The sequence below is a fragment of the Echinops telfairi genome, unplaced genomic scaffold (assembly GCF_000313985.2).
Source record: "Echinops telfairi isolate 266 unplaced genomic scaffold, ASM31398v2 ScPeMD7_7407;HRSCAF=8445, whole genome shotgun sequence".
Lineage (NCBI taxonomy): Eukaryota > Metazoa > Chordata > Mammalia > Afrosoricida > Tenrecidae > Echinops > Echinops telfairi.
The window spans coordinates 543,490-553,287 of NW_022111307.1; the positions used below are offsets into that span (position 1 = coordinate 543,490).

The 9,798-nt window shown below is 38.6% G+C and overlaps 1 protein-coding gene across 1 annotated transcript; it reads left to right on the plus strand.

Moving 5' to 3' along the window:
• Window positions 1-232: 232 nt before the first annotated feature.
• On the plus strand, window positions 233-7,620 carry GMNC (geminin coiled-coil domain containing). The gene is made up of 5 exons (XM_045296449.1): window positions 233-311; window positions 1,868-2,042; window positions 3,302-3,390; window positions 4,259-4,375; window positions 6,619-7,620. The coding sequence occupies exons 1-5, from the start codon at window positions 309-311 to the stop codon at window positions 7,237-7,239; spliced, it is 1,005 nt and encodes a 334-aa protein (XP_045152384.1). The 5' UTR covers window positions 233-308; the 3' UTR covers window positions 7,240-7,620.
• The last annotated feature ends 2,178 nt before the right edge of the window (window positions 7,621-9,798 follow it).

The window sequence follows — 9,798 nt, forward strand, 5'->3', positions numbered from 1 at the left end:
CCCCTGACGCCCTGGCCCGGGTCCCGCGGGCCGCCTTAGCTGCGGGTCTGGAGGAGCGCTGGGTCGCAGGCATGGAGCGCCCCGCGGTCCGAACCCCCGTCCGCAGGTCGCTTCCCCGGGCGCGGAGGCGGTGGCCTCCAGCGCGTCACCAATTTGACAGCCGGGCGCCAAATCAGAGATAGGTGCTGAGCTTCTGGGGATTAGAACTCGCCGCTCTTAGCTCCTCCCCCCGCCGCATTTAAAACTCCCATGGACTTTATGGAAAAGTAAGCGTGGGCTGTGTCTTCAGCGCCTTCTTCCACTGCAAAATGGTGAGTAAGGAGCTGGTGAGACCAGAGAGCTCTGAGCCAGTGATCTTGGCTTTTAGAATTTCTCCCACCCAGAATTTCTCTGCTACCTTCTCATTAAACCAGGTCATTTCTTCCCCTTTCCACCACTCTGTAATCTCCCCTATTATCTCTAGCTTTCTCTGGTCCAATCTCTCTTTCTGTTTCTCTTCCCTCTGTGATTTCTTCTCTCCTAACTCATCTACAGTTCACTCTACATCTCCATCTGCATTCATTTTTGATTCCATCTCTTCCTCTCGATTATACACATGTTGGCAAACACTTGGACTTGAACCAGTCTTAGGGTACTTGGAGGTTTGTTTGCTTCCCAGGTGCCAATTGCATAATAGCTCAGCTCGGATTCTAATAGTTCAGGGAAGGAGCCTGCAAACATGCTTTTGGATGAAAAGAAAATAGCACTTTGGTACAATTTTTGACTGAATTTCTTTCATCTAAATCATCCAAATTAGACTGATTTCAGAACTGGCCCTTTTTCAAAACTGAACTTGCTGGGAACATTAACAACGTGTGATTTAATTGACTTAACTTTTTCCTTCTCCTTATTTGTTTTCTCTGTGCTTATGTTATGCCCAAGTAAGTCCTCAAGTCAACAAAAGGCAATAATCAAAAGTGAACAAAAGAGCTGAGCGCTCCTTCAAATGAATGGCCTTTTACCTGATTAAACATTGGCAAATAATTAGAAGTGGATTGTTGTACAAATTAACCCAGGAAGGCTGCAAACCTTGCTATTTGGAAAGACTGTGTTTCAAGTTTGAAGCGTGGGGTGGAGGAGGGTGAGTAGAAGGGTGTTCACTGGAAGAGAACACAGCTGAGGATACATGCCAGGCAGTTAGTGGTGGCAAGATAACTTTGAAAAGGCTTTGAGACCTAAGGATGGAGAGAACTAGAGCCTACTGTCTTTGTTCGCTAACGTATTTCAACTCTGATTTGTTTCTGTTGACTGACTTTATGCTACTGTACTAGGAATTAGGGTTTGAGTCAGAAACAACATACATTTAATTCCACCTGGAACAGATACATACATATACACATATATGTGTGCATGATGTCTTGTGTGTGTGTGTGTGTGTGTGTGAACAAGCTTCTCATTCAGAAACTATAATAATAGCAGTGGAATATCTATCGTTACATCCTATTCATTTCAATTTTACCATCTTAGCCTCTTTGCCTTTCAAGGTGATTAGAAATAGAATTAAAATATTTTATAGAGAGAAACAAATAGTTTTTAATGCCTTAGATGCATTAAGTAAAATTCCTTTTACCTCAATTCTGGGTAGCATGTTAGACGACTCAAACATTGCAACAGGGATTACTCCTGGAAATTACACTTTTGGTCCAGCTAATCCTACCTTGGGTAAAGCAAATAGCTGATTTCCTTTTAGGAATTAATTAAATCGTGGACCTATATTGTGTCTGACTCACTGCATCTAATTTCTGCATCTTTCTCTCATCCACTCCACCTCCAAATCCCTATCACCCTCTCCTGAAACCCCTTCTTGCCCCTTGTTCTGAATTCACAGAACACCATTCTGCCTTGCCAAGACCAGTACTTTGTAGGAGGCCAAAGCTATAATTGTCCGTATTCCACTACAACGTCAGAATCTACTGTTGATGTTTCCAGGGAGACTTGGGTCTCTTTCTGGGCTGCCGGTCTCCTGGACAACAAAGAGCCTCAACAAGCACCAGAGGCACAGGGTAAGTTCTGCTCTTCTGCTTTCCTGGTGGAGTTGGGGACTTTTTCTAGCATCCAAGGTGGCGGAGCATCATAGTCTACAACTCTGGAGAGGATGGTGTGGGAGGTGAAAGCAAGCCCAGACCCTCACATTTTACAGCCTATAAGATTCTGCTGCTCCACACTTGTTACATAGTGAAAATGGGAGGCTTTTTCTAGCCTGTTGGACCACGTGTACTTGTCTCTACATTATAGAGTTCCTGGAACCAAGGGATTTCTAGCCTACTGAGAGAGTTTGAGTCTGAGTCAAAGTTTTATAAATAACTGTCTCGTGCAATGCTCTTAGAGGCAAGATACCAGTCAAACCAATTCTGTTGAAATCACATACACCAGAGAAAACATTGCCCAAAGATATGATCCTAAATGGCTTATAAAAGTTTACTTCTTTCTCTTTTCTCTTCATACCATTTTAACAAAAACATTTTATTAATAATTTAAATAATGGAGGACAAGAATCAGGCGTGTAGCAGATGCAGAAAAGAAAGTTAAAGTGAACCACTCTAGCATGCCCTCAGAAACTTTATTGACAGATACAGATACATTTACTGTCAAATATAAAGTAGTGGGGGTATCTCTCTGAAGAAGCTCAGAGACATGCCTATAGATTCATTTGAAACAGATGTGGTTTGGGTACAATATTGAGACAGTTTTTCAAATCTTCAAGGAAGCAAATACCATATCATTTTAGAGTAAACACAACTACTACATAGAAGTATGAATAAGTACTTTCTATCATTTTTAACTGGAGGTACACAGGCAGGGATTTTAATCTGGAGAAACTATAGCAAGATAAAATAGGATTGCATCCTATAGCCCAAACCTATTTTATCGATTGTTAAGGTCAAGAAAATAAGAGAAAAACTAGAATATGGAATGGAATTGCAATACTCTGCCTAGTGGGGGGAAGAGTCAATGCATATTTGAATAAACTAATATTACGGATGAGACAGTCTTAAAAAATTTAGTCAGTAAGTGCAAGGATGTGATTTCTATGCTCCTAAAAGCTTCATGTTCATCACTATGACATATCATCTATAAATATTAGTCTTTCCCAGTTTGGTTGCCTCTTCTAAGGCTTTAATTTTTTTATTTGTTGAGATTATGCTATTCCTTAGAAAGTAAATTAAGCCAATCAAACTTCATGAGATTGTATGGTGGGTCTTCTCTTTCTGCACATGCAAACACGTGTTTCCTCAGCTATCCATTTGTTATTTTCACATAGAACCGTTCAGTGACTCGAATTTACCTGCTCTGGACTCAGGCTCCTGGAAGGAGGACCAGCTGTCCTCTCAGCTCTACAGAAATAAGCAGGTACGTGTAGGTAATCAGAGTATTGAGACTGGCCATGTTTCATACAGCACATTTTCTACCAAATCTTAACCAACTATCACATTCCTTCTTTTTCTTTTTAAAATTCACATGTGGTAGAATTTCAGTTTAAAACCAAGGTGGGCGTATGTCCACAGAATGATCAAACTTAGTGGATTAGGATCAAAGAAGAAGAAGAAAGAAACAAGACAAAACACATTACAAAGACCAGCAGTCAAGCTGCAACTAATACACAATTTACCTAGATGGCTTCTTGGATTCTACTTTTCCTCTTCTATGTATTTGGAATATTTGTGCTGCATCCTTCAGGGGCTGTTGGAAAGACCAAATGCTATACTGAGTGTGATATTTTTAACCACTGTGGAAGGGATGATGATTAGAAAAGCTATCGGATTATTTAATTTTATACTTTAGGTTATTCCTGAGAAATAAATATAATCTAGTGACTAGGCAAACAGGCTGAGGAGAGCCAATCCATCCCTCTCTTTTAATGCTCCAGGAAGGAATCAAGTATACACCCTTTGCAAAATGTCCTTTTCTATATTTAAACAGTTGCATGCGGCTCATTTTCCAACATACCTCCCCATTCACTTGTGGTTACAATTTTAAAAGTTCTATACTTTCTTCAAATAGTTTTCAAAGAATTAAAAGAATCGCAGCAGAAAACTGAACAATCAGGTGGCAGGGTGTGTGGATTCAATTTAGGCCTCCAGGGCGAGGGTTATCTGAGGTTGTGTTCATAAAACAAACAGAATAACCAAGTTTAAGCTGGTTGAGGAGCAATGACATTATTATAGGGTTACAAAGTCAATATAGTGGAGTCCCCTTCACTATTGTCTGCTTTTTACAGCTTCAAGATACTCTGGTACAGAAGGAAGAAGAACTTGCTAGGCTACACGAAGAAAATAATCACCTGCGACAATACCTGAATTCAGCTTTAGTGAAATGCCTTGAGGAAAAGGCCAAGGTGTGCAACTATCCCCTTCACCACAACGGAGCCGTGAGTAAAGACAGGCGAGACTTGGGTAAAACAGAAACATGTTTGATAAATAATGTAGTTGAAACACATGTATACAATCAATATTTCTCAAGAAAATTTCTAAGAACTTTTGTTTATGATTTCCCTGAGCTATCTAGATTGCATATATTAACCATCGTACATTACAAGATGAATGGAATAAGAGTTTAATGTCAGGCAAAAGACTGCTATTTGAATGGAACACAAGAGTGGGAAGCAAAGATAATCTTTTAATCACCTTTGTCTTTGGGTTAGTCGCTCTCTTCCTGAAGACCTCTGTTACTTTCGTCTACAAATGGATGGGCTAGAGCCCTGCCAAGAGCCTCCTCCACTCTATAATAGCATGAATAATGTTAGAACCCAGCTTTTTTGCTGTCAATTCAAACCTAAACCCAAACGCACTGTCATTGAATGGATTCTGACGCATGGTAACCTTATAGGACAGAGTAGAACTGCCCTCCCACCCCCTCCTAGAGTTTCAGAAACTGTAAGTCTTTATGGGATTAGTGAGCCTCATCTTTCTCCCTTAGAGCAACTGATGGTTTTGAACTGCTGATCTTGCAGTTAGCTTGCAAAAATGTACCCCATTACGCCTCCAGGGCTTTTTGCTGTTAATTAGCAAAAAGGTATATCAAATTAAGTTAGATCTACCAAATTACATTATCTTTCAATTCACTGAATATTAAGCACTCAGTTACTAACCCAGAGGTTGGTGATTGAAACCCAACCAGAGGAATCACAGAAGAAAGGGTTAGCAGTCGTCCCAAAGAGTCACAGTCTGGAAATCTCCTCAGAGTCCACTTCTACTCTGTCCTACATGTGGTTGCTATATGCCCTAGTTGATTCAGTGGATCTGGCCTGTTTTATTGTGGTTCTTAATTCACATTTCCCCCCTATACTTCAAAATTCAGATTTACTCTTTGTAGTTTGAGGATAGGCCATTTACCCCCAGGTAAATTCTGCTCTTCTTCCTTTTATTGATTAATGTGACTTGTATTATTTATTTTCAATGCCAAGCAGGAAGAGAAACCCCAACAAATAGAAGTCAGTTAACAACCTTTGCTTTACTTCTAAAGCTACATTATGTGAAATTATTTTGTTAATTTAAATTGGTGAGACTTCTTAATGGTTTTACAAGACAATAGCAGTTTAGAGAAGAAAAGACACTCAGATTCTTTTACAACACAATTAGTTGTACTGAAAAGGGAGCCCATATCATGACTACTAGTCTAGACTCCTAGCTCCAGTCACTATTCCATGAAAAATACAGTTTTTACATTAAGGATTTAGTTGTATTTAATCAGGTTTTTTCCTTGCTTGGTCTCCATTTTACAAGATTTACAATAATAAAATATAAATGCCATGTATACACTAACGAACTAAGAGGAAGCAGCAACGCATAGGGTTGATATCAGGTGTTCTCTCTAGTCCAGATATCTTAGGTTAAATTTACCCATGTGATCTTCGGCAAGTCGCTATTATACCCGTGTCTCAATTTCCTTATAATGGAGATTTTAATATAATTTTGTAGGGTCATTATTAATGGGAATTTATTTGATGGCAGTGAGTTTCAGGTTTTGGATACAAAATGAAATAATATATGTACCCAATGATCAATGAATGTTCCTTGCTATTGTGCCTTTTAAAATACAAAAACTTACTTCCCTGAATTGTGGTCTTAAAGACACCTTTTATTCCTTTAAAAAAAACAAGAAACATCTGAATTTAGTGTATCTAGGTAGTAATTTCTCATCATAGTTTTACTTTAGAAATAGAAAGAGTGTAACTAATAAGTTTTACATATATCTATATCTGTACATATATGCACACACATATGCATTTACATATGTGTGTGTATCTGTGTGGTCAATGAGAAAAAGAAGACATGAAATCCACTTTTCTAAGGAATTTAAGTGACTAATAAATTATTTTCAGAGTCCCTGGGTGGCACAAGTAGTTAAGTATTCCACCAATGACTAAATGGTTACAAGTTTGAACCCACCCACAGACTCTTCTAAAGAAAGGTCTGCTTTGCAAAGGTTGAAAATCCTGTGGGAACTAATTCTACTCTGTAACATGTAATTCGGGATCCACTGGATGGCTGATGGTGACAGCAAATGTATTTAGGACAACATGGAATAAAATGATCTTAGTGGATTTTCTGACTATGTGTTTCAATATTAATTCCCCAGAAATTATTGTCATCAGATGAGTTCTCCAAAGCATGTGGGAAATTCAGAAATGGGAAGAGGAAACCCAAAGAGCAGAGATGCTGTTCTCTTGAGATTCCCTATTCCAAAAATGCCAAGAGAAACCTCTCTAGTGAACATGCTACTCGCGAAGAACAACCTGGTCCCCCTGTAGACCCCTGGGTCCTTCAAACACTTGGGTTGAAAGACCTCAATACCATTGATGACACCTTACCAGCTAACTACAGTGCCCTCTCTTTACCTACCGCAAGCATCTCTAGCACATTTCCTCCATTTCCAGATGATGCTGTTGGTTATGAAGACGCTCCCAGGGAGGATCTACTGATTGAGTGTGGAGGTGACAGATCAACCCCTGTACAGAGAACTGACAGCCCAGGGGAAGAGTTTGACTTCCTTTCTCAACTTTCAAATCCTCCGGAAGGACTACGAACCCTGCCTTACTCTACTGCGCATGTCTCGCCTAACAAGACGGTAATGGCCTTCTCCACTTCGCTGAGCCCTCACTGTAATGTGAAAACACATTCCTTCCACCAGGGACAAGCTTTTGTGCGTAGAGATGACGACGGAGGCTGGAAGTTTACCTGGGTCCCTAAGCAGTCTTAGTGACTCCTCTTCTACTACAAAGCGCTCCCTTGAACTCTGTTTACAGCCTTCTCTTCCACTTGAACTTAACTGTATAAAACACAGAAACAATTGCCCAAGCTGCCTCCTGACACTTTAAAATCCGATCTCAATTTACCCAATTCAATCTACAAGGAATGGCTTCCAAAAATCCATAATGAAATATGTGGCTGCTTTTCTTTCACCTGAATTTGACGTGTTTACACACCATGACCTGCTGTTGACTTCTTCCCTTTGGTTGATACTTAAAGGGGTATTTTCTAATTGCCTATGTATTTCTTTGAAACCTGGGTATGTTCTTCCAGGCATAACTAGTGTAGCAGGTTTTCTTGTGTTGTCAACAGAGATGAAATGTTTAAGGCCTTCGCCCTCTCATGTCTCCTTTCCTCTGCTCCTTCCATTTCTGAAACTCCTGTGTTAGGATGATCTTGTTTATTAAGATTTCTAGTATCTGGAGGTGGGCTAAGACAAGCAGGCACAATGTGGGTGTGAATAATCTTATGTGCAGGGCAGTTCAGAAAGTAGAATATTCCATGGTGCAGTTGCAGAATACTCCCTCAAAGGCATTGTAATTCTACTGATTTCCCACAGATAAAGAAGAGAGGATTACCGTCTATCTAAAATTGCCATGGGTGTGTTAGTGACTATGGTAATCTGGCATTGTCTTTCATGCACCATGACTCAAACACAAACATTTTTAAGGGATTTATAGCAAAACAAGTTAACATCCTACCCTACCAACAGCTGACAAATTCCAGTCCCTGAAAGCATCGTCTAGGTGAGCTTCACCACTTTCTCACTGTTTCCTTCACTCATGCATTCATTTCTTAAGTTCTTTTATCCACTCAACGTATTTGTAGAATGCCTTCTATGTTTCGGACACTGTACTAAAATGTGAATGAGTTAGACGTCCCATTCTTGGGGACATAGAGCCTAGCACATCTGTTGTGGCCTTCAGAAAACTCTGCTGTGAAAATTCAGGGTTTTTTTAACTGAAGAATATAGAGTTTGGAATAGTGAATTGCTAATGTTCTCAGAATGGAGAGTAAGTCCCAACATCTTTTCTTCAACACTGCCATTCAAGGTCATCATTCATTTAGTTTTAATACCCTGGGTGAAATTTATATACTTACAATTTAAAAAGACTAAATGTGAAACTTTTTCAGTCAAAACTAGAGATCATTATTTTGATCACTGTACTCTTTTCATCTGGTATCAACTCATGTTTCAGGTTTATTCAGACAGTGTGAGAATAACTTGCACCTAAAAACATAGCCATTTAGTTTCCACTAGTTGTGCCTAGAGTGAAAGCAATTGTCCTAAAAGATTTCATATATGTACTTAGTGGTCAGGCTTGTACTTTGTTCCCATTCCCCAAACTCTTGTCCTCCTAGAATAATTCAAGACACCTCCCTATATTTATTGGATCAAATTTCAAATGCACCTTGTTGAACTCTCTCCATTTGTATTACCTTTCAATAAGCCAGTAATTTACCGTATAGTCTGAAAATGTGAGTGTGCCATTTAGAATTATTTGTAACAAAGACAAGTCTTTGTTGTTGGTGGTTGGGTTTTGTTTTACTTTGGTGATTTGAACCGAGAATTTATTTTATAAAGTTTTATCAGCACCCTTTTCTAATAATTCATGAAGGAGTATGCAAACTAGTAATGTTACCCTATGGGTCAGTTTCATGATGTAGAAATAAATGGAAAACACTATATATATATATGTAAAGTGCCTTTTATATTCCAGTATCTATGCTCCTGATGGGTAAAACATATATCTTTTAAAATTATACATTGAAAAATAAGAATCTGTTTAAATTAAATCAAGAAATTAAATTAAATTAAATTAGGAAGCAAGAAAGCAACCACTATTTTGAACATCTAAGTGATCTTATTATAAAATAAAGATAATCTATATATAAAAGGTCTTTTTGCATTTTAGATGCTGTACATGCTTTACGTACCTGAAAGCAACACGCAGCTTTAGCACAATACATTTTGTACATAAAGCAAAGCCACGTCAAATGTCACAGCTTTTAATAACTCTTAAATAATACTTGGATTCAGTGTTGGTTTAAAGAAATTGCAGATTATTATAGTGAAATCTGAAAACTGGATCTGGCTTATTGCCCAAATAGTAATGTGGAAAAAATGATCATATATACTTATAACTCTATCTAGAGGCATTTGGCATTCATATGAATTATGATTGTGAGGATGGTGCAGGACAGGACAGTGTTTTTGTTGTACATTGCCTCACTGTAAGTCAAAATTAATTTGATGGCACCAGACAACAATGTGAACCATGTATGAGAAATCCTTTTGTTGATATTTCAGATGTTGGAAATTTCTCACCATGAATATGTTCTCATTTTTATGATATTACCATACAACTCCAGTAAATCATGGTTAATATTTTACTATGATAAAATGGAACATACTAAGTACTTTGAGAGTATGATGAATATTTCTATTGTGCATATCATTTTCTGCTGTGTTTTAACCATAACCTTGTCTATTTGCACCTCTTTTGCA